General features: G+C 42.2%; 1 protein-coding gene across 5 annotated transcripts in view; it reads left to right on the top strand.

Annotated features, from left to right (window-relative positions):
• The window catches only part of GMCL1 (germ cell-less 1, spermatogenesis associated), a 509,303-nt gene that overhangs the window by 453,218 nt on the left and 30,685 nt on the right, over positions 1-25,400 (top strand). For all 5 annotated transcript variants that reach the window (XM_053718223.1, XM_053718225.1, XM_053718220.1 and 2 more), the window contains one exon: positions 14,353-14,440. In XM_053718223.1, the coding sequence (XP_053574198.1) occupies positions 14,353-14,440 (88 nt within the window). The remainder of the gene's footprint in view (positions 1-14,352; positions 14,441-25,400) is intronic.

Raw genomic sequence — 25,400 nt, 5'->3', positions numbered from 1 at the left:
TAAGAAAATGTTCCCTTTACCTGACTCTGTGCGGGACTCGTGGCAGACGGTCCCTAAGGTGGAGGGGGCTATTTCTACACTTGTTAAACGCACAACCATACCAATTGAAGACAGTTGTGCTTTTAAAGACCCTATGGATAAGAAGTTAGAGGGGTTACTTAAGAAAATTTTTGTTCAACAAGGTTTTCTTCTCCAACCTATTGTCTGCATTATTCCTGTAACTACTGCAGCTGCTTTCTGGTTTGAGGCGCTGGAAGACTCGCTCCAGACGGAGACCTCATATGAGGAAATTATGGATAGAATTAAGGCTCTAAAGCTAGCTAATTCTTTTATCACTGACTCCGCTTTCCAAATAGCTAAGTTAGTGGCGAAAAATTCAGGTTTCGCCATTTTGGTGCGCAGGGCGCTATGGCTAAAGTCCTGGTCGACCGACGTGTCGTCTAAATCCAAGCTTTTGAACATTCCTTTCAAAGGAAAGACCCTCTTCGGGCCTGAATTGAAACAGATTATTTCAGATATCACCAGGGGGAAAGACCATGCTCTCCCTCAGGACAAGCCCTTTAAGACAAAGAACAAAGCTAATTTTCGTTCCTTTCGCAATTTCAGGAACGGCCCCGCTTCATCCTCTCCGGCTGCAAAGCAAGAGGGTAACGCTTCACAGCCCAAGGCAACCTGGAAACCTTACCAGGGCTGGAATAAGGGTAAACAGGCCAAAAAGCCTGCAGCTGCCACCAAGACAGCATGAAGGGGTAGCCCCCGATCCGGGACCGGATCTAGTAGGGGGCAGACTCTCTCTCTTTGCTCAGGCCTGGGCAAGAGATGTACACAATCCTTGGGCATTAGAGATTGTAGCCCAGGGATACCTTCTATAATTCAAGGACTCTCCTCCAAGGGGAAGGTTCCACATTTCTCGTCTGTCTACAGATCAAAGAAAGAGGCGTTTTTACGCTGTGTAGAAGATCTACTTACAATGGGAGTGATCCACCCAGTTCCAATTGCAGAACAAGGACTGGGGTTTTACTCAAACCTGTTTCTGGTTCCCAAAAAAGAAGGAACTTTCAGACCAATCCTGGATCTCAAAATTCTAAACAAATTCCTCATTGTCCCATCATTCAAGATGGAGACCATTCGGACAATCATACCAATGATCCAGGAGGGTCAATATATGACTACCGTGGATCTAAAGGATGCGTATCTGCATATTCCTATCCACAAAGATCATCACCAGTTTCTCAGGTTCGCCTTTCTGGACAAGCATTATCAGTTTGTGGCTCTTCCTTTCGGGTTGGCCACTGCTCCCAGAATTTTCACAAAGGTGCTAGGCTCCCTCCTGGCGGTTCTAAGACCGTGGGGCATAGCAGTGGCGCCTTACTTAGACGACATCTTAATTCAGGAGTCGACTTTCCAAAGAACCAAGTCTCACACGGAGATCGTATTGGCCTTTCTGAGGTCTCACAGGTGGAAGGTGAACGTAAAAAAGAGTTCTCTCTCCCCCCTCACAAGAGTTCCATTCCTAGGAACCCTGATAGACTCGGTAGAAATGAAAATATTTCTGACGGAGGTCAGAAAGTTAAAACTGTTAACTACTTGCTGAGCTCTTCATTCCATTCCTCGGCCATCTGTAGCTCAGTGCATGGAGACAATCGGACTAATGGTAGCGGCAATGGACATATTCCCTTTTGCTCGGATACACCTCAGACCACTGCAACTATGCATGCTCAAACAGTGGAATGGGGATTATGCAGATTTGTCTCCTCAAATTCAGTTGGAACAGGAGACCAGAGATTCTCTTCTCTGGTGGTTGTCTCAGGATCACCTGTCTCAGGGAATATGTTTCCGCAGACCAGAGTGGATCATTGTAACGACCGACGCCAGTCTGTTAGGCTGGGGTGCGGTCTGGGACTCCCTGAAAGCTCAGGGCTTATGGTCTCGGGAAGAAACTCTTCTCCCGATAAACATTCTGCAACTGAGGGCGATATTCAACGCTCTTCAGGCATGGCCTCAACTAGCTGCGGCCAAATTCATCAGATTTCAGTCGGACAACATCACGACTGTAGCTTACGTCAATCATCAGGGGGGAACAAAGAGTTCCCTAGCAATGACGGAAGTAACCAAAATAATCAGGTGGGCGGAGGATCACTCCTGCCATCTCTCAGCAATTCATATCCCAGGAGTAGACAACTGGGAGGCGGATTTTTTTAAGTCGTCAGACTTTTCACCCGGGGTAGTGGGAACTCCACCCGGAGGCATTTGCCCAGCTGACTCAGCTTTGGAGTTGGATCAGCACTCCAGAGTTGGATCTGATGGCGTCCCGTCAGAACACCAAGCTTCCTCTCTACGGGTCCAGGTCCCGGGATCCCAAGGCGGTATTGATAGATGCTCTAGCAGCGCCTTGGTCCTTCAATCTGGCTTATGTTTTTCCACCATTTCCTCTCCTCCCGCGTCTGGTTGCCAGAGTCAAGCAGGAGAAGGCTTCAGTAATTCTGATAGCGCCTGCGTGGCCACGCAGGACTTGGTATGCAGACCTAGTGGACATGTCATCTGTCCCACCATGGACATTGCCAATGAGGCAGGATCTTCTGATACAGGGTCCGTTCAAGCATCCAAATTTAGTTTCTCTACGTCTGACTGCTTGGAGATTGAACGCTTAATTCTATCAAAGCGTGGTTTCTCTGAGTCAGTTATAGATACTCTGATTCAGGCTAGAAAGCCTGTCACCAGGAAAATCTACCATAAGATATGGCGGAAATATCTTTGTTGGTGTGAATCCAAGGGTTACTCATGGAGTAAGATTAGGGTTCCCAGGATATTGTCTTTTCTCCAAGAAGGATTGGAGAAAGGATTGTCAGCTAGTTCCTTAAAAAGACAAATATCTGCTTTGTCTATCCTGTTACACAAGCGTCTGGCAGAGGTACCAGACGTTCAAGCGTTTGCTCAGGCTTTAGTCAGAATCAAGCCTGTCTATAAACCTGTGGCTCCGCCATGGAGTTTGAATCTAGTTCTTTCAGTTCTTCAAGGGGTTCCGTTTGAACCTTTACATTCCATAGAAATTAAGTTGTTATCTTGGAAAGTTTTGCTTTTGATAGCTATCTCTTCTGCTAGAAGAGTTTTAGAATTATCTGCCTTACAGTATGATTCACCTTATCTGGTGTTCCATGCAGATAAGGTAGTTTTGCGTACCAAGCCTGGTTTTCTTCCTAAAGTTGTTTTTAACAAGAATATTAACCAGGAAATAGTTGTTCCTTCTCTGTGTCCTTATCCATCTTCGAAGAAGGAACGTCTATTACACAATCTTGATGTAGTTCGTGCTTTAAAGTTCTATTTACAAGCAACTAAGGATTTCAGACAAACATCTTCTTTATTTGTTATCTATTCTGGTAAGAGGAGAGGTCAGAAGGCGACTGCTACCTCTCTTTCCTTTTGGCTGAAAAGCATCATCCGTTTGGCCTATGAGACTGCTGGCCAGCAGCCTCCTGAAAGAATTACTGCTCATTCTACCAGAGCAGTGGCTTCCACATGGGCTTTCAAAAATGAGGCTTCTGTTGAACAGATTTGTAAGGCAGCGACTTGGTCTTCACTGCATACTTTTGCCAAATTTTACAAATTTGATACTTTTGCTTCTTCGGAGGCTATTTTTGGGAGAAAGGTTTTGCCAGTAGCGGTGCCTTCCGTTTAAGGTACCTGTCTTGTTCCCTCCCTTTATCCGTGTCCTAAAGCTTTGGTATTGGTATCCCACAAGTAAGGATGAATCCGTGGACTGGATACACCTTGCAAGAGTAAACAGAATTTATGCTTACCTGATAAATTACTTTCTCTTGCGGTGTATCCAGTCCACGGCCCGCCCTGGCATTTAAGTCAGGTAAAAAAATGTTTTTGTTTAAACTACAGTCACCACTGCACCCTATGGTTTCTCCTTTTTCTTCCTAACCTTTGGTCGAATGACTGGGGGGTGGAGCTAGAGGGGGAGCTATATGGACAGCTTTGCTGTGTGCTCTCTTTGCCACTTCCTGTAGGGAATGAGAATATCCCACAAGTAAAGGATGAATCCGTGGACTGGATACACCGCAAGAGAAAGTAATTTATCAGGTAAGCATAAATTCTGTTTTTATTACAGATGCCGCTTTTCAACTGGCTAAATTAGCGGCAAAGAATTCAGGTTTTGCCATTTTAGCACGCAGGGCGTTATGGCTTAAGTCCTGGTCTGCTGATGTGTCATCTAAATCTAAACTTTTGAACATCCCTTACAAAGGAAAGACCCTATTCGGGCCTGAACTGAAAGAGATTATTTCAGACATCACTGGAGGGAAAGGTCATGCCCTTCCTCAGGATAGATCAAATAAGATGAAGATCAAACAAAATAATTTTTGTTCCTTTCTGAACTTTTTTGCCCAATCCAAGTCAGTCTGGAGACCTAACCAGGCTTGAAACAAGGGTAAACAGGCCAAGAAGCCTGCAGCTGCCTCTAAGACAGCATGAAGGGGTAGCCCCCGATCCGGGACCGGATCTAGTAGGGGGCAGACTCTCTCTCTTCGCTCAGGCTTGGGCAAGAGATGTTCACGATCCCTGGGCTTTAGAAACTGTGTCCCAGGGATATCTTCTGGAATTCAAAGACTCCGTTCCACGGGGGAGATTTCATATTTCTCGATTGTCTGTAAACCAGACAAAGAGAGAGGCGTTCTTACGCTGTGTAGAAGATCTGCTTACCATGGGGGTGATCCGCCCAGTCCCAAAAGAGGAACAGGTACTAGGGTTCTACTCAAACCTGTTTGTGGTTCCCAAAAAAGAGGGAACTTTCAGACCAATCTTGGATCTCAAAATTCTAAACAAGTTCCTCAGGGTTCCATCATTCAAGTTGGAGACCATTCGGACTATTCTGCCTCTGATCCAGGAAGGTCAATATATGACTACCGTGGACTTAAAGGATGCGTATCTACACATCCCTATTCACAGAAATCATCATCAATTTCTCAGATTTGCCTTTCTAGACAGGCATTACCAGTTTGTGGCTCTTCCCTTCGGGTTAGCCACGGCTCCAAGAATTTTCACAAGGGTGCTAGGGTCCCTTCTGGCGGTTCTACGACCTCGGGGCATAGCAGTGGGGCCTTATCTAGATGACATCTTAATTCAGGCGTCGACTTTTCAGCTAGCCAAGTATCACACGGACATTGTGTTGGCTTTTCTGAGATCTCACGGGTGGGAGGTGAACATAAAAAAAAAGAGTTCTCTCTTCCCTCTCACAAGAGTTTCCTTTCTGGGGACTCTGATAGATTCGGTAGAAATGAAAATATTTCTGACGGAAGTCAGAAAATCAAGACTCTTAACCACTTGCCGAACTCTTCATTCCATTCCTCGGCCATCTGTGGCTCAGTGTATGGAGGTAATCGGACTCATGGTAGCGGCAATGGACATAGTTCCCTTTGCCCGCCTACACCTCAGACCACTGCAACTATGCATACTCAAACAATGGAATGGGGATTATGCAGATTTATCTCCTCAACTGCATCTGGACCAGGAGACCAGAGATTCTCTTCTCTGGTGGTTGTCTCAGGACCACCTGTCTCAGGTAATCCAGAATACAAAGAGTAGTTCCAATGCCGGTATAAGATAAAAAGTTCCAACTTTATTTTCCATGCATTTAAAAACAGCACAAACTGACCAAGACTTACACATCAAAAGGGAGGAAAGCTGCGCTCCTCATGCAGCAGACATGTTTCGTGCTTACCAAGCACTTGTTCACTGCTTAAAGGAGCAGCAGCTGCCTTCCACTTAAATAGGCTACAGGTGTGATAAAATTTAAAGGTACATAACACTTAAATAGAATTAGATATTTAAAATAGTTATCTCCCTCTTGAACTGTGTATAAGTTGTATGAATATATATACATCTAGCAAAATAATATAAGATAACAACAATTCCATTCCTCGGCCATCTGTGGCTCAGTGTATGGAGGTAATCAGACTCATGGTAGCGGCAATGGACATAGTTTCTTTTGCCCGCCTACACCTCAGACCACTGGAACTATGCATGCTCAAACAGTGGAATGGGGATTATGCAGATTTATCTCCTCAACTGCATCTGGACCAGGAGACCAGAGATTCTCTTCTCTGGTGGTTGTCTCAGGACCACCTGTCTCAGGGAATGTACTTCCACAGGCCAGAGTTGCTCATTGTAACGACAGATGCCAGCCTGCTAGGCTGGGGTGCAGTCTGGAACTCCCTGAAAGCACAGGGCTTATGGTCTCGGGAGGAATCTCTTCTTCCGATAAACATCCTAGAACTGAGAGCGATATTCAAGGCGCTTCAGGCGTGGCCTCAGCTTGCTGCAGCCAAATTCATCAGGTTTCAGTCGGACAACATCACGGCTGTAGCTTATATCAATCATCAAGAAGGAACAAGGAGTTCTCTAGCGATGATGGAGGTAACCAAAATAATCCAATAGGCAGAGGATCACTCTTGCCATCTCTCAGCAATCCACATTCCAGGAGTAGAGAACTGGGAGGCGGATTTTCTAAGTCGTCAGACTTTTCATCCGGGGGAGTGGGAACTCCATCCGGAGGTATTTGCTGTTTCAGCTATGGGGCACACCAGTATTGGATCTGATGGCGTCGCGTCAGAATGCCAAACTTCCTCGTTACGGGTCCAGGTCCCGGGATCCCAAGGCGGTACTGATAGATGCTCTAGCAGTACATTGGTCGTTCAATCTGGCCTACGTATTTCCACCGCTTCCTCCCCTCCCACGTCTGGTTGCCAGAATCAAGCAGGAGAGAGCTTCGGTGATTCTGATAGCACCTGCGTGGCCACGCAGGACTTTGTATGCAGACCTAGTGGGCATGTCCTCGGTTCCACCGTGGACCCTTCCAATGAGGCGGGACCTTCTAATCCAAGGTCCGTTCTCACATCCAAATCTAGTTTCTCTGCGTCTGACTGCTTGGAGATTGAACACCTAGTTCTATCAAAGCGTGGGTTCTCTGAGTCGGTCATTGATACCCTGATTCAGGCTAGAAAATCTGTCACCAGGAAGATCTATCATAAGATTTGGCGCAAATATCTTTATTGGTGTGAATCCAAAGGTTACTCGTGGAGTAAGATTAGGATTCCTAGAATATTTTCTTTTCTCCAAGAGGGTTTGGAGAAGGGATTATCAGGTAGTTCTCTAAAAGGACAAATATCTGCTTTGTCTATTCTACTACACAAACGTCTGGCAGATGTTCCAGACGTTAAAACTTTTAGTCAGGCTTTGGTCAGAATTTAAGCCTGCTGCTCCGCATTGGAGCCTAAACCTAGTCCTTAGAGTTCTTCAAGGGGTTCCGTTTGAACCTATGCATTCCATAGATATTAAATTTCTGTCTTGGAAAGTTTTGTTCTTAGTTGCTATCTCTTCGGCTCAAAGAGTTTCTGAGCTATCTGCTTTACAGTTATTTTCCATTCAGATAAGGTGGTTTTGCTTACCAAACCTGGTTTTCTTCCTAAGGTTGTTTCTAATAAGAATATCAATCAAGAGATTGTTGTTCCTTCTCTGTGTCCTAATCCTTCATCAAAGAAGGAACCTCTGTTGCATAATCTTGATGTGGTTCGTGCTTTAAAGTTCTACTTACAAGCAACCAAAGATTTCCGTCAAACATCTTCATTGTTTGTTGTTTATTCTGGTAAGTGGAGAGGCCAAAAGGCTACGGCTACCTCTCTTTCCTTTTGGCTGAAAAGCATCATCCGTTTGGCCTATGAGACTGCTGGACAGCAGCCTCCTGAAAGAATTACTGCTCATTCTACTAGAGCTGTGGCTTCCACATGGGATTTTAAAAAATGAGATTTCTGTTGAACAGATATGTAAGGCGGCGACTTGGTCTTAGTTTCATACTTTTTCCAATTTTTCCAAATTTGATACTTTTGCTTCTTCGGAGGCTATTTTTGGGAGAAAGGTTTTACAAGCAGTGGTGCCTTCCGTTTAAGGTCCCTGTCTTGTCCCTCCCTTCATCCGTGTCCTAAAGCTTTGGTATTGGTATCCCACAAGTAAGGATGAATCCGTGGACTCGATACATCTTACAAGAGAAAACATAATTTATGCTTACCTGATAAATTTATTTCTCTTGTGATGTATCGAGTTCACGGCCCGCCCTGTTTATTACGACAGGCATATATAATTTTATTTTTTTAAACTTTCAGTCATCACTGCACCCTATGGTTTCTCCTTTTTCTTCCTAGCCTTCGGTCGAATGACTGGGGGGTGGAGCTAAGGGGGGAGCTATATATACAGCTCTGCTGTGGGTGCTCTCTCTGCCACTTCCTGTAGGGAAGGAGAATATCCCACAAGTAAGAATGAATCCGTGGACTCGATACATCACAAGAGAAATACATTTATCAGGTAAGGATAAATTATGTTTTTTTATTCCCTCCCTTTTTGGTTACTCGTGTACTTGGGTATTAGTTCCCATATATAATGGATTGTGGATTCTTGCCACCTATATGAAAGAAAACATAATTTACCGGATAAATACATTTCTTTCATGGTGGCTAGAGTCCACAAGCCCCCACCCTTTTCTTAGGGTTGATTTGTTTTAAGCACATCTTTTTTCCCTGCTCCTTTTTTGTTCTTATTCATTTTTAACCTCACTACTTGGCTATACATTAGATTAACGTATGTGTGAGGTGGGAGCGGTTTTATAGGGCTCTTGAGATTTGGGAGACTTTGGGGGGTAGTTATCAAGCCGTCTACTTTTCTGGCTTCGCCGGCCCAATACGCCCGCCTAAGCTCGCCTACCTTTGCCGCCGCGGACCTGAAAAAATACGCCTAAGTTATCAAATAAAGCTGTCAAAAAGCCGCGGGGCGATGAGAAGCGGACTGTGACAGTTATCACTCATCCGATCTCGCTGCTCTTCGGCTTTTTCCCAGCTTTATTGCTAGCCTGTCACTAAGCACCCACACTAACTACACTGTTCTACCCCCTATACCGGCGCCCCCGGAGCCTCCCACAACTCAATAAAGTTACTAACCCCTAAACCGCCGCTCCTAGACCCTTCCGCAACTCTTATAAATGTATTAACCCCTAAACCGCCGCTCCCGGACACCGCTGCCACCTACAGTATACCTAGTAACCCCTATCCTGCCCCCCCTACACCGTCGCCCTCTATAATAAAGTTATTAACCCCTATCCTGCTGATCCCGCACCTCTCCGCAACTAAAATAGTTTAACCCCTAAACCGCCGCTCCCTGAACCCGCCGCAACCTATATTAAACCTATTAACCCCTATCCTGCCCCCCCCTACACCGTCGTCACCTATAATAAATTTATTAACTCCTAATCTGCCTCCCCTACACTGTCGCCCCCTATAATAAATTTATTAACCCCTATCCTGCCCCCCCACTACGCCGCCGCCACTGTAATAAAATTATTAACCCCTAAACCTAAGTCTAACCCTAACCCTAACGCCCCCCTAACTTAAATATTAATTAAATAAATCTAAATAAATTAACTCTTATTAACTAAATGAATCCTATTTAAAACTAAATACTTACCTTTAAAATAAACCCTAATATAGCTACACTATAAATAATAATATTATTCTAGCTATCTTAGGATTTATTTTTATTTTACAGGTACCTTTCAATTTTTTTAAACTAGGTACAATAGCTATTAAATAGTTATTAACTATTTAATAGCTTACCTAACTAAAATAAAGAGAAATGTACCTGTAAAATAAATCCTAACCTAAGTTACAATTACACCTAACACTACACTATACTTTAATAAATTATTCCTATTTAAAAATAAATACCTGTAAAATAAACCCTAAGATAGCTACAATATAATTAATAATTATATTGTAGCTATCTTAGGATTTATATTTATTTTACAGGTAACTTTGTATTTATTTTAGCTAGTTAGAATAGTTATTAAATAGTTATTAACTATTTAATAACTACCTAGCTAAAAGAAATACAAAATTACCTGTAAAATAAATCCTAACCTAAGTTACAATTAAACCAAATACTACACTATCATTAAATTAATTAAATAAACTACCTACAAATAACTACAATTAAATACAATTACATCAACTAACTAAAGTACAAAAAATAAAAAAAGCTAAGTTACAAAAAATAAAAAAAAAGTTACAAACATGTTAAAAATATTACAACAATTTTAAGCTACTTACACCTAATCTAAGCCCCCTAATAAAATAACAAACCCCCCCAAAATAAAAAAATGCCCTACCCTATTCTAAATTAAATAAAGTTCAAAGCTCTTTTACCTTACTAGCCCTTAAAAGGGCCATTTGTGGGGGCATGCCCCAAAGAAAACAGCTCTTTTGCCTGTAAAAGAAAAATACAACCCCCCCCCCCAACATTAAAACCCACCACCCACATACCCCTAATCTAACCCAAACCCCCCTTACAAAAACCTAACACTACTCCCCTGAAGATCATCCTACCTTGTCTTCACTCAGCCGAGCAGCGATGGAACCGAAGTGGACATCCGGAGCGGAAGAAGTTAATCCTCCAAGCGGCGCTGAAGAAATCTTCCATCCGATGAAGTCATCATCCAAGCGGCGCTGAAGAAAAGTCTTCGATCCGGCCGATGTCATCTTCAAAGAGGCGCTGAAGAGGTCTTCTATCCGGCCGATGTCATCTTCCAAGCCGGGTCTTGAATCTTCCTCCCGCCGACGCGGAACCTCCTTCTTCACCGACGGACTACGACGAATGAAGGCTCCTTTAAGGGACGTCATCCAAGATGGCGTCCCCTCAATTCCGATTGGCTGATAGGATTCTATCAGCCAATCGGAATTAAGGTAGGAAAAATCTGATTGGCTGATGGAATCAGCCAATCAGATTGAGCTCGCATTCTATTGGCTGTTCCGATCAGCCAATAGAATGCGAGCTCAATCTGATTGGCTGATCGGATCAGCCAATCGGATTGAACTTGATTCTGATTGGCTGACTCCATCAGCCAATCAGAATATTCCTACCTTAATTCCGATTGGCTGATAGAATCCTATCAGCCAATCGGAATTGAGGGGACGCCATCTTGGATGACGTCCCTTAAAGGAGCCTTCATTCGTCGTAGTCCGTCAGTGAAGAAGGAGGTTCCGCGTCGGCGGGAGGAAGATTCAAGATCCGGCTTGGAAGATGACATAGGCCGGATAGAAGACCTCTTCAGCGCCTCTTTGAAGATGACATCGGCCGGATCGAAGACTTTTCTTCAGCGCCGCCTGGATGATGACTTCATCGGATGGAAGATTTCTTCAGCGCCGCTTAGATTAGGGGTATGTGGGTGGTGGGTTTTAATGTTGGGGGGGGTTGTATTTTTCTTTTACAGGCAAAAGAGCTGTTTTCTTTGGGGCATGCCCCCACAAATGGCCCTTTTAAGGGCTGGTAAGGTAAAAGAGCTTTGAACTTTATTTAATTTAGAATAGGGTAGGGCATTTTTTTATTTTGGGGGGGTTTGTTATTTTATTAGGGGGCTTAGATTAGGTGTAAGTAGCTTAAAATTGTTGTAATATTTTTAACATGTTTGTAACTTTTTTTTTGTAACTTAGCTTTTTTTATTTTTTGTACTTTAGTTAGTTGATGTAATTGTATTTAATTGTAGTTATTTGTAGGTAATTTATTTAATTAATTTAATGATAGTGTAGTATTAGGTTTAATTGTAACTTAGGTTAGGATTTATTTTACAGGTAATTTTGTATTTCTTTTAGCTAGGTAGTTATTAAATAGTTAATAACTATATAATAACTATTCTAACTAGCTAAAATAAATACAAAGTTACCTGTAAAATAAATATAAATCCTAAGATAGCTAGAATATAATTATTATTTATATTGTAGCTATCTTAGGGTTTATTTTACAGGTAAGTATTTATTTTTAAATAGGAATAATTTATTAAAGTATAGTGTAGTGTTAGGTGTAATTGTAACTTAGGTTAGGATTTATTTTACAGGTAAATTTCAGTTTCTTTTAGCTAGGTAAGCTATTAAATAGTTAATAACTATTTAATAGCTATTGTACCTAGTTAAAATAAATTGAAAGGTACCTGTAAAATAAAAATAAATCCTAAGATAGCTAGAATATAATTATTATTTATATTGTAGCTATATTAGGGTTTATTTTAAAGGTAAGTATTTAGTTTTAAATAGGATTCATTTAGTTAATAAGAGTTAATTTATTTAGATTTATTTAATTAATATTTAAGTTAGGGGGGCGTTAGGGTTAGGGTTAGACTTAGGTTTAGGGGTTAATAATTTTATTACAGCGGCGGTGTAGTGGGGGGTAGGATAGGGGTTAATAAATTTATTATAGGTGGCGACGGTGTAGGGGGGGCAGGATAGGGGTTAATACATTTAATATAGGTTGCGGCGGGTTCAGGGAGCGGAGGTTTAGGGGTTAATACATTTATTATAGTTGCGGTGGGCTCCGGGAGCGGCGGTTTAGGGGTTAATATGTATAGAGTAGTTTGCGGTGGGCCCCCGGGAGCGGCGGTTTAGGGGGTAATATATTTATTTAGTTGCGGCGGTGTAGGGGGGACAGATTAGTGGTGTTTAGACTCGGGGTACATGTTAGGGTGTTAGGTGCAGACATCTCCCATAGGAATCAATGGGATGTCTGGCAGCAGCGAACTTGTACTTTCGCTATGGTCAGACTCCCATTGATTCCTATGGGATGCGCCGCCTCCAGGGTGGCGGTTTGAAAACCAGGTACGCTGGGCCGTAAAAGTGCCGAGCGTACCTGCTAGTTTTTTGATAACTAGCAAAAGTAGTGAGAATGTGCCGCACTTGTGTGCGGAACATCTGGAGTGACGTAAGAATCGATCTGTGTCGGACTGAGTCCGGCGGATCGAAGCTTACGTCACAAAATTCTACTTTTGCCGGTCTCGAGCCTTTGATAACTAAGGCGTATCAGCCTCGCCACAAATACGCTGCGGAATTCCAGCGTATTTGAGGTTGACGGCTTGATAACTAGGCCCCCATGCCTCCTCCTAGTAGTAGGAATGTAATTCCCATATGTAATGGATCGTGGACTCTCACCGACCATTAAAAAAATTAATTTATCAGGTAAGCATAAATTGTGTTTTTGTATGACCTTCCTGCAACTATTATTTCCACTTACCTTGGTTCAGTGTTGCACTGCTGTATTAAAGGGACAATAACAGTACCCAATAAACTGTTTAAAATAAAAAAAAAAGATTGTTGTATTCATTCAATATTTATTTTGTATAAACATTGTACTGGTTTCATTCTCCCCAGAGAGGTTGTAAAAACTGCTACAAAAACAGTGTTAAAACGTCAACATAAGCCTTTTTTAGGTGCTGATTCAGTGTTAAAAGGCACAATGCCTTGCAATATTGAATCCCCTGTCCATTCAGTCACCAATGTATTCTATACATATTTAACAATTGATTTTAATGTCTTTAAGTAACTGATCTAATGGATGTGAATGAGCCAGTACCTCTTTGTGCAGAATACGACTAATATCCATCCAGTCTATATGGAATTTCATGTGTTTTAATAGACAATTAAAGGGACATTAAAACCCCAAATTGTTCTTTCATGATTCAAACAGAACATGTAATTTAAAAACAACCTTCCAAATTATTAATATTACTTAATTAGCTTCATTCTCTTTGTATCTTTAGGCGATAAGCATACTAGGTAGGCTAAGGAGCAGCAAAGCATTACTGGGAGCTAGCGCTTATTGGTGGATGCACATAAATGCCTCTTTTCATTGGTTTACCAGATATGGTCAGTTAGCTGCCAGTAGTGCATAGCTGCTCCTTCAACAAATGTTAGCAAGAGAAATAAGCAAATGTAATAATAAAATTGGAAAGTTGTTTAAAATCACTTGCTCTGTCTCAATCACGAAAGACAAAAATTGGGTTTCATGTTTTTTCAAATACAGAATGATTGCATAATCATAGCCGAATCATTTCCCCACCCCAGTAACCATTTGCCAATTACAGACTTCTATATCTATACACCTTGCACTGCTGCACATGCTCAGCAGTAGCTGGTGCCTCAGAAAGTGTGCATACACAGTTTGATAATGGAAATAAATTCTGGGGTTTTTGTTTTTTTGACTTTTTTTAAAATTGCTCATCCAAATCATAAAAGTGTAATTTGGAATTCAATGCTCCTTTATACGTGAAAGAAGAGATTTAGTGTTACATAATTTTTTTGTTTTATGCCTGTAAAATGACATTTTGCTGAACATTGAAATAAGTCTTATTCTTCTAAATGAGCAGCTCTAAAATTTGTAATTGGTCTTCATGTTTTTATTGTTTGCATCATGTCCTCTCTTTTTCTATATGGTGAAATAATGGTTTGAAATATATAAATGTGTTTTTTTCCTTTTCTTTTCTTATAGGTTGCGTTTGTCATCATTTGATAGCAACGGTAGAATTATTTTTACTAAAGCAAGTGGATACCAGATCATGAATTTTGATAAAGATCAGGTATGTTTTATTTTTTGGAGATAAAAAAAAAGGCCTAAAAAATATTGGAGCTCTCAGACAGGTGTTTTGTGTCTGCAGCAGAGGTTTGAAATGAGGCAGAGGAGCCAGTTCTGGTCTAGTGAGTCCAGCAAGGTTAAGATAAATGACAAAACATTTTTCTTTGTTCCATGCCACTTTAGTGCACGTATATTTTTCTACAATTCATGTCTATACAGCTTAAACCATAAAACCATACATCTTTTGACATTCAAAAAACAAAGCAAGAAATAACTGCAACTTGTAATTCATCTATTCGCAGGAGATTAAAAGGGCATTTCTTTAAGTATAAATTTATATAATTTACTAGCAAAATAGAGTATTTTGTTTTACATTAAAAGGGCCATTATACCTAAATATTAAAACACTTGAAAGTGATGCAGCATAACTGTAAAAAAACTGAACAGAAAAAGATCACCTTAACATCTCTATGTAAAAAGGAAGATATTTTACCTCAAAATTTCCTGAGTATTGACACCCCCATTGTAAAGTGACTTTAAGCAGCCAATCAGGATACTAGTTCCAGGACTTGCAAGGGAGTGTGCATCTGGTATGTGCAGGCACAGTCATGTTATTTCTCTATCCAGTAGAAAGGAAGTCAACTTTGAAATCTCATGAGTTCATAGCATGACTTCAGCACTGCTGATGCTGATTGGCTATTGTTTTTTGTTTTTTTCAACTTTCAATTGGACAGTAGCTGAAGTAAAACTGTTACCAAAGCACTTACTCTTGTAAGCTGAAGAAATTTTGAGGTAAAATATCTTACTTTTCCTTCAATTGACGTTGAGAGTCCACATTCATTACTTGTGGAAATACTATTTCTGGCCACCAGGAGGAGGCAAAGAAACCCCAAACAATGGCTATACATACCCCTCCCACTTTCCTTACCCTCCAGTAGTTCTTTACCTCGTATCATGGAGGTAGGTAGAGAGAGATGCTCTGTTAGGAAAAGATGACGTTTTAACATGGAGTGGCTCAGTGAGACGAGATAATATATTCATATAAATCTCGATAGAGAATTGGTATTTATTGTGCTGGTCGACGCTGGGTTTCCCATGCCTCTTTCCAGTTTAACCTAAATTCACTGTCTGATAATGAGGTGTGTTTCACACTAAATTAGACTTATAATAGGTAAATTTTTCCCCTCTTTCATGGTATTTTGTCTAATAAAGAGGAGGGATAGGTCTTTCTCCTGCGCTAGGATATTTGTCTTGTGCACATTTATATCCCTTGTGACAGACATTAGTTTGTCGTGCATGAACTCCAGCCTGTGTTATGGACTGTAAAGGCTTCGTCTTGGCGCGTTAATTGCAGGACAGTGACAAGCATTACATATTCCCTGCTATGGGATGTAATAAAGTGCTAGGCTACGTTTTAATACAGGCCGCAGCAGTGGGTGGTGACTTGTTCCCGTCCTAGGGTGTTTTCGTGTGATTTCCACTCTAGATCCACTGCGCATTTGTCCTGTGGGAGAGAGGTAGCAACACGGCTCGGCCAGTCCAGAGTGGGGTAAGACGTCCTTAACAGGGTTTACAAAGGGACAGCTTTGCTTCTACAAGATACGACGAGTCCACGGATTCATCCTTACTTGTGGGATATTATCCTCCTGTTAACAGGAAGTGGCAAAGAGCACCACAGCAGAGCTGTCTATATAGCTCCTCCCTTGACTCCACCCCCCAGTCAGTCTCTTTGCCTATGCTAGTAATAGGAAGGGTAAAGTGATAGTGGTGATAAAATGATAGTTTTAGTTTCTTCAATCAAGAAGTTTTTTATTTTAAATGGTACCGGTGAGTACTATTTGTCTCAGGGAGGATATGGAAGAAGATTTCCCCCTGAAATTGATGATCTTAGCATCAGTTACTAAGATCAATTATGGTTCCCACAGATCTTAAGGTAATATGAGAAAACTCTTCAGTGTGGAGGACGGTCTCATGCAGCAAGCAGCATTTGAGGTATGTTTCAGCCCTTTTCTTCTGAGGAAACTTAGTATATCAGAATTGACTGATTTGGTTCCTTATAATGGGAACAGGGTAAGCAGTAGTCCTTTAAATGAAAAGGGTGTTATTGTCCTACTGGGTGTTTTACTGACATTATTGCAGCAATTAGATACACAGCATATAATATTGACACTGAGGTATTTTACAAAATTATGGCATAAAATAAGTTTATTGATAAAGAGGACTTTATGTTGTGCTTATATGTTTGGGGACCACATGGCTGTTTGTAACCGCTTCCCATGCGGTAGATTAATCAAATAGTGCGACGTGCATTATGGGCGGGGCCTATTTTCGCGCATCAGACGCGCAGTTTACTCTGAAGGAGACAGCAGACATTAGCTCCGGTTGGGCTCTATCTGTGTGTATACTATCCGGATTGGTGTCGAGTCATTTGGCAGTTATCTGGGGGCAGGTAGGCGCCACGGCGAGGTGCAGGGGTCGTTATTTAGCAAATTGAGTTTTGTTTTGCTTTATGTTCCTGTAGAGGGTAAATTTCTGCTCTTGCATGTGGGATGCAATAATTTTTCTCTTGTTAAGTGTATCCAGTCCACGGATCATCCATTACTTGTGGGATATTCTCCTTCCCAACAGGAAGTTGCAAGAGGATCACCCACAGCAGAGCTGCTATATAGCTCCTCCCCTCACTGCCATATCCAGTCATTCTCTTGCAACTCTCAACAAAGATGGAGGTAGTAAGAGGAGAGTGGTGTATTATAGTTAGTTTCTTTCTTCAATCAAAAGTTTGTTATTTTTAAATGGTACCGGAGCGTACTATTTTATCTCAGGCAGTATTTAGAAGAAGAATCTGCCTGCGGTTTCTATGATCTTAGCAGAAGTAACTAAGATCCACTGCCGTTCTCACATATTCTGAGGAGTGAGGTAACTTCAGAGGGGGAATGGCGTGCATGTTTTCCTGCAATAAAGTATGTGCAGTTAAAATTTTTCTAGGGATGGAATTTGCTAGAAAATGCTGCTGATACCGGATTAATGTAAGTTAAGCCTAAATGCAGTGATTTAATAGCGACTGGTATCAGGCTTATTAACAGAGATACATACTCTTATAAAAGTGCAATATAAAATGTTTGCTGGCATGTTTAATCGTTTTTATATATGTTTGGTGATAAAACTTATTGGGGCCTAGTTTTTTTCCACATGGCTGGCTTGATTTTTGCCTAGAAACAGTTTCCTGAGGCTTTCCACTGTTGTAATATGAGTGGGAGGGGCCTATTTTAGCGCTTTTTTGCGCAGCAAAAATTACAGACAGAGACATTCAGCTTCCCTCTGCATGATACAGGACATCTCTGAAGGGCTCAAAAGGCTTCAAAAGTCGTGTTTGAGGAAGGTAACAGCCACAGTAGAGCTGTGGCAGTTGTGACTGGTTTTAAAAACGTTTTTGTCATTTATTATTCCGTTTTTGGTATTAAGGGGTTAATCATCCATTTGCAAGTGGGTGCAATGCTCTGCTAACTTGTTACATACACTGTAAAAATTTCGTTAGTGTAACTGCCTTTTTTCACTGTTATTTCAAATTTTGTCAAAATTTGTTTTTCTTAAAGGCGCAGTAACGTTTTTTATATTGCTTGTTAACTTGGTTTAAAGTGTTTTCCAAGCTTGCTAGTCTCATTGCTAGTCTGTACAAACATGTCTGACACAGAGGAAACTACTTGTTCATTATGTTTAAAAGCCATGGTGGAGCCCCATAGGAGAATGTGTACTAAATGTATTGATTTCACCTTAAACAGTAAAGATCAGTCTTTATCTATAAAAGAATTGTCACCAGAGGGTTCTGTCAAGGGGGAAGTTATGCCGACTAACTCTCCCCACGTGTCGGACCCTTCACCTCCCGCTCAAAGGACTCACGCTAATATGGCGCCAAGTACATCAGGGACGCCCATAGCGATTACTTTGCAGGACATGGCTGCAATCATGAATAATACCCTGTCAGAGGTATTAGCCAGATTGCCTGAATTAAGAGGAAAGCGCGATAGCTCTGGGGTTAGACGAGATACAGAGCGCGTAGATGCTGTAAGAGCCATGTCCGATACTGCGTCACAATATGCAGAACCTGAGGACGGAGAGCTTCAGTCTGTGGGTGACATCTCTGACTCGGGGAAACCTGATTCAGAGATTTCTAATTTTAAATTTAAGCTTGAGAACCTCTGTGTATTGCTTGGGGAGGTATTAGCTGCTCTGAATGACTGTGACACAATTGCAGTGCCAGAGAAATTGTGTAGACTGGATAAATACTATGCAGTGCCGGTGTGTACTGATGTTTTTCCAATACCTAAAAGGCTTACAGAAATTATTAGTAAGGAGTGGGATAGACCCGGTGTGCCTTTTTCCCCACCTCCTATATTTAGAAAAATGTTTCCAATAGACGCCACTACACGGGACTTATGGCAGACAGTCCCTAAGGTGGAGGGAGCAGTTTCTATTTTTGCAAAGTGTACCACAATCCCGGTTGAGGACAGTTGTGCTTTTTCAGATCCAATGGATAAAAAATTAGAGGGTTACCTTAAGAAAATGTTTATTCAACAAGGTTTTATTTTACAGCCCCTTGAATGCATTGCGCCTGTCACTGCTGCGGTGGCGTTCTGATTTGAGGCCCTGGAAGAGGCCATCCATACAGCTCCATTGACTGAAATCATTGACAAGCTTAGAACACTTAAGCTAGCTAACTCATTTGTTTCTGATGCCATTGTTCATTTGACTAAACTAACGGCTAAGAATTCCGGATTCGCCATCCAGGCGCGTAGGGCGCTATGGCTTAAATCCTGGTCAGCTGACGTGACTTCAAAGTCTAAATTACTCAACATTCCTTTCAAGGGGCAGACCTTATTCGGGCCTGGTTTGAAAGAAATTATTGCTGACATTACTGGAGGTAAGGGTCATACCCTTCCTCAGGACAGGGCCAAATCAAGGGCCAAACAGTCTAATTTTCGTGCCTTTCGAAATTTCAAGGCAGGTGCAGCATCAACTTCCTCTGCTTCAAAACAAGAGGGAACTTTTGCTCAATCCAAGCAGGCCTGGAAACCTAACCAGTCCTGGAACAAGGGCAAGCAGGCCAGAAAGCCTGCTGCTGCCTCCAAGACAGCATGAAGGAATGGCCCCCTATCTGGCAACGGATCTAGTAGGGGGCAGACTTTCTCTCTTCGCCCAGGCGTGGGCAAGAGATGTTCAGGATCCCTGGGCGTTGGAGATCATATCTCAGGGATATCTTCTGGACTTCAAAGCTTCTCCTCCACAAGGGAGATTTCACCTTTCAATATTATCTGTAACCAGATAAAGAAAGAGGCATTCCTACGTTGCGTGCAAGACCTCCTTGTAATGGGAGCGATCCATCCAGTTCCGCGGACGGAACAAGGACAGGGTTTTTATTCAAATCTGTTTGTGGTTCCCAAAAAAAGAGGGAACCTTCAGACCAATTTTGGATCTAAAGATCTTAAACAAATTCCTCAGAGTTCCATCATTCAAGATGGAAACTATTCGGACCATTTTACCCATGATCCAAGACTGTCAGTACATGACCACAGTGGACTTAAAGGATGCCTATCTTCACATTCCGATTCACAAGAATCATCATCGGTTCCTGAGGTTTGCCTTTCAAAATTTTACAAATTTGATACTTTTGCTTCTTCGGAGGCTGTTTTTGGGAGAAAGGTTCTACAGGCAGTGGTTCCTTCCATTTAAGTACCTGCCTTGTCCCTCCCATCATCCGTGTACTTTAGCTTTGGTATTGGTATCCCACAAGTAATGGATGATCCGTGGACTGGATACACTTAACAAGAGAAAACATAATTTATGCTTACCTGATAAATTTATTTCTCTTGTAGTGTATCCAGTCCACGGCCCGCCCTGTCCTTTTAAGGCAGGTCTAAATTTTAAACTACAGTCACCACTGCACCCTATGGTTTCTCCTTTCTCGGCTTGTTTCGGTCGAATGACTGGATATGGCAGTGAGGGGAGGAGCTATATAGCAGCTCTGCTGTGGGTGATCCTCTTGCAACTTCCTGTTGGGAAGGAGAATATCCCACAAGTAATGGATGATCCGTGGACTGGATACACTACAAGAGAAATACATTTATCAGGTAAGCATAAATTATGTTTTTTTTTTGGCATCTCTGTATATCTATACCTAGTTTTTTGAAAGTTTATAGACGTTATTAAGTGTGTTTGGAAAAATTGTGCGCTTTTATCTCTTAAAGGCACAGTACTCGTTTTTTTGCAAAATTGTTTTTTTCAATAAATAAAGTGTTTACCAACTGTTGTGGTTATTACTACTTTGTTTAACGTGTCTGACATTGAGGAAACTCATTGCTCTATGTGTTTAGAAGCCATTGTGGAACCCCCACTGACATTGTGTACCTCTTGTACTGATAGAGCCTTACACAGTAAAGAACATATTTTAGGAAATGAAAGTGTGTCTAAGGATGATTCTTAGTCTGAAGAGAATCAGGATATGCCATCTAATTCTCCCCAAGTGTCACAACCTTTAACACCCACACAAGCGACACCTAGTACCTCTAGTGCGTCTAATTCTTTTACTCTGCAAGATATGGCTGCAGTTATGTCAACTACCCTCACTGAGGTATTATCTAAACTGCCAGTTTTGCAAGGTAATCGCAGTAGGCCAGGTATTAATGTAAATACTGAACCCTCTGATGCTTTATTAGCCATTTCCAATGTACCCTCACAGTGCTCTGAATTGGGGGTCAGGGAATTATTGTCTGAGGGAGAACTTTCAGATTCAGGGAATGTGTTACCTCAGACAGATTCAGACTTAGCGTCCTTTAAATTTAAGCTTGAAAACCTCCGCCTGTTGCTCAGGGAGGTCCTAGCGACTCTGGATGATTGTGAACCTATTTCAATTCCTCCAGAAAAATTGTGTAATTGTTAAAAAGGAATGGGATAGACCAGGTATACCGTTCTCTCCCCCTCCTAATTTTAAGAAAATGTTTCCTATATCAGACACCATCAGCGACTCTTGACAAACGGTCCCTAAGGTGGAGGGAGCAATATCTACTCTAGCTAAGCGTACAACTATACCTATTGAGGACAGTTGTACTTTCAAAGACCCTATGGATAAAAAGTTAGAGGGTCTTCTAAAAAAGTTATTTATTCACCAGGGTTTCTTGTTACAGCCTACTGCCTGCATTGTTCCAGTAACTACAGCGGCGGATTTCTGGTTTGATGCCCTTGAGGAGTCTCTGAAGGTAGAGACGCCCTTAGAGGACATTTTGGACAGAATTAGAGCTCTCAAGCTAGCTAATTCCTTTATCACAGATGCTGCTTTTCAGATTGCTAAATTAGCTGCAAAAAATGCAGGCTTTGCTATTTTGGCGCGCAGAGCGCTATGGTTAAAATCGTGGTCTGCTGATGTATCATCAAAATCTAAACTTTGTTATTCCGTTCAAGGGTAAGACCCTATTCGGCTCTGGATTGAAGGAAATAATTTCCGACATTACTGGAGGTAAAGGTCACACCCTACCTCAAAACAAACCTCTTAAGATGAGGGGTAAACAAAATAATTTTCGTTCCTTTAGAAATTTGCAGACTTTCTCTTTGCTCAGGCTTGGGCAAGGGATGTTCAGGATCCCTGGGCATTGGAAATTGTGACCCAGGGGTATCCGTTGGAATTCAAGGAATTTCTCCCAAGGGGGAGATTTCATCTTTTACGTTTGTCTGTAGACCAGACAAAAAGAGAGGTGTTCTTACACTGTGTAAAAGACCTCTATACCATGGGAGTAATTTGTCCAGTTCCAAAGCTGGAACAGGGACAAGGGTTTTATTCAAACCTTTTCGTGGTTCCCAAAAAAGAGGGAACTTTCAGACCCATTTTAGATCTAAAATATCTAAACAAATTTCTCAGAGTCCCATCGTTCAAGATGGAGACTATACGAACAATCTTACCAATGATCCAGGAGGGTCAATACATGACCACCGTGGACCTAAAGGATGTGTATATTCATATTCCTATCCCCAAGGATCATCGTCGGTTTCTAAGGTTTGCCTTTTTGGACAAGCATTATCAGTTTGTGGCCCTTCCCTTCGGGTTGGCCACAGCTCTCAGAATCTTCACAAAGGTGCTAGGGTCCCTTCTAGCGGTTCTCAGGCCGCGGGGCATAGCAGTGGCGCCCTATCTGGACGATATCTTGATTCAGGCGTCAACTTATCATCTGACCAAATCTCACATGGACATTGTGTTGTCTTTCCTAAGAACTCACGGTTGGAAAGTGAATGTAGAAAAGAGTTCACTCCACAAACAAGAGTTCCATTCTTGGGAACTCTGATAGACTCGTTAGACATGAAAATATTTCTGACGGAGGTCAGAAAATCAAAGATTCTAAATACTTGCCGAGCTCTTCAGTCCATTCCTCGGCCGTCAGTGGCTCACTGTATGGAGGTCATTGGATTAATGGTAGCAGCAATGGACATCGTCCCGTTTGCTCGCTTTCATCTCAGGCCACTGCAGCTGTGCATGCTCAGGCAGTGGAATGGGGATTATGCAAATTTATCTCCTCAGATAAATCTGGATCAAGAGACCAGAGACTCTTTTCTTTGGTGGTTATCACAGGATCATCTGTCCCAGGGGATGTGTTTCCGCAGGCCATCATGGGTTATAGTGACAATGGACGCCAGCCTCTTGGGCTGGGGTGCAGTCTGGAATTCCCTGAAGGCTCAGGGTACTTGGACTCCGATGGAGTCTCAATTACCAATCAATATTCTGGCACTGAGAGTAATATTCAACGCGCTTCAGGCGTGGCCTCAGTTGGCTCTGGCCACGTTCATAAGATTCCAGTCAGACAATATCACGACTGTGGCATATATCAATCATCAGGGGGCACAAGGAGTTCTCTAGCGATGATAGAGGTATCAAGGATAATCCGATGGGCAGAGACTCACTCTTGCCATCTATCAGCAATCTATATCCCAGGAGTAGAGAACTAGGAAGCGGATTTTCTAAGTTGTCAGACTTTTCATCCGGGGGAGTGGGAACTCCATCCGGAGATGTTTGCATCATTGATTCAACAATGGGGCATTCCGGAATTGGATCTAATGGCATCTCGACAGAATGCCAAGCTTCCACGTTACGGGTCCAGGTCAAGGGATCCCCAAGCTGTACTGATAGATGCTCTAGCAGTACCTTGGTCGTTCAACCTGGCTTATGTGTTTCCGCCATTTCCTTTCCTGCCTTGTGTGATTGCAAGAATCAAACAGGAGAGAGCTTCAGTAATTCTAATAGCACCTGCGTGGCCACGCAGGACTTGGTATGCGGATCTAGTGGACATGTCGTCTCTACCTCCGTGGAAACTACCATTGAGGCAGGACCTTCTCTTTCAAGGTCCGTTCCAACATCCAAATCTAAATTCTCTGCAGCTGACTGCCTGGAGATTGAACGCTTAATTTTATCTAAGCGGGATTCTCTGAGTCGGTCATTAATACTTTGATTCAGGCTCGCAAGCCTGTCACAAGAAAAATTTACCATAAGATATGGCGTAAATATCTTTATTGGTGCGAATCCAAGGGCTACTCATGGAGTAGGGTTAGGATTCCTAGGATTTTGTCCTTTCTCCAAGAAGGATTGGAGAAGGGATTATCAGCTAGTTCCTTAAAGGGCCACATTTCTGCTTTGTCAATTTTACTACATGAGCGTCTGGCGGATGTCCCAGACGTTCGGTCTTTTTGTCAGGCTTTAATCAGAATCAAGCCTGTGTTTAAATCTATTGCTCCGCCATGGAGTTTGAATTTAGTTCTTAATGTTCTTCAAGAGGTTCCATTTGAACCCATGCATTCCATAGATATTAAGCTGTTATCTTGGAAAGTTTTGTTTTTAGTTGCTATCTCTTCTGCTCGAAGAGTTTCTGAGCTTCATTGTTTATTCTGGAAATGTAGGGGTCAAAAAGCTACGGCTACCGCTCTCTCTTTTTGGCTGAAAAGCATCATCCGTCTGGCATACGAGACTGCTGGATAGCAGCCTCCTGAAAGAATTACGGCTCATTCCACTAGAGCTGTGGCTTCCACATGGGCTTTTAAAAACTATGCTTCTGTTGAACAGATTTGTAAGGCTGCGACTTGGTTCTCCCTTCATACTTTTTTCCAAATTTGATACTTTTGCTTCTTCTGAGGCTATTTTTGGGAGAGAGGTTCTTCAAGCAGTGGTGCCTTCCGTTTAGGTATCTGTCTTATCCCTCCTGTTCATCCGTGTCCTGTTGCTTTGGTATTGTATCCTACAAGTAAGGATGAATCCGTGGACTCGTCGTATCTTGTAGAAGAAAAGGAAATTTATGCTTACCTGATAAATTGATTTCTTCTACGATACGACGAGTCCACGGCCCGCCCTGTCATTTTAAGACAGAATTTTTTTATTTTTTTATTAAACTTCAGTCACCTCTGCACCTTTTAGCTTTTCCTTTCTCTTCCTATACCTTCAGTCAGCCAATGAATTCGGAAAGCGGTTCAGCTCCAGCTGGGGTGGGCTGTCTAACAGATGTTCTTTCAGCACACATTGAAGTGGCTGTGTCTGCTGCCCTGAATGACAGGTATCAGGGAAAAGGAAGAGAGAGGTTAAACATTGTTCTCCGACATGTAGCCCTGGTGTGATGGTGGAGGCCGCGACCGAGATTTTGGGGCAACCTTCTGAAGATGACCATTTATTTAGCTCTGAAGGTGAAATTTCTTCCTCTGACCCTTCTGAGGCTTAGATGGATTCTGAGGAAGGGGACAATTAGGCTATTATTGGATCAGCTTCGACTCCTGCTGAAGAGGGTTCTGTCTACCCTGGGAGTTCTGTGTGAATCATTAGCAGACCAGATTACTGGGGAAACACCTCTGGAGGAGATTCAGGATCATATTCAATATCTGAAATTGGCAGATGCCTTTGTCAGGGATGCAAATCCCAAGTTAACAAGTTATGGCCAGGATGGCTC

This window comes from Bombina bombina, chromosome 6 (genome assembly GCF_027579735.1).
Source record: "Bombina bombina isolate aBomBom1 chromosome 6, aBomBom1.pri, whole genome shotgun sequence".
NCBI classification, from domain to species: domain Eukaryota; kingdom Metazoa; phylum Chordata; class Amphibia; order Anura; family Bombinatoridae; genus Bombina; species Bombina bombina.
The sequence above is the reverse complement of the archived record's forward strand: the minus strand, read 5'-3'. Positions and strand labels throughout refer to the sequence as shown.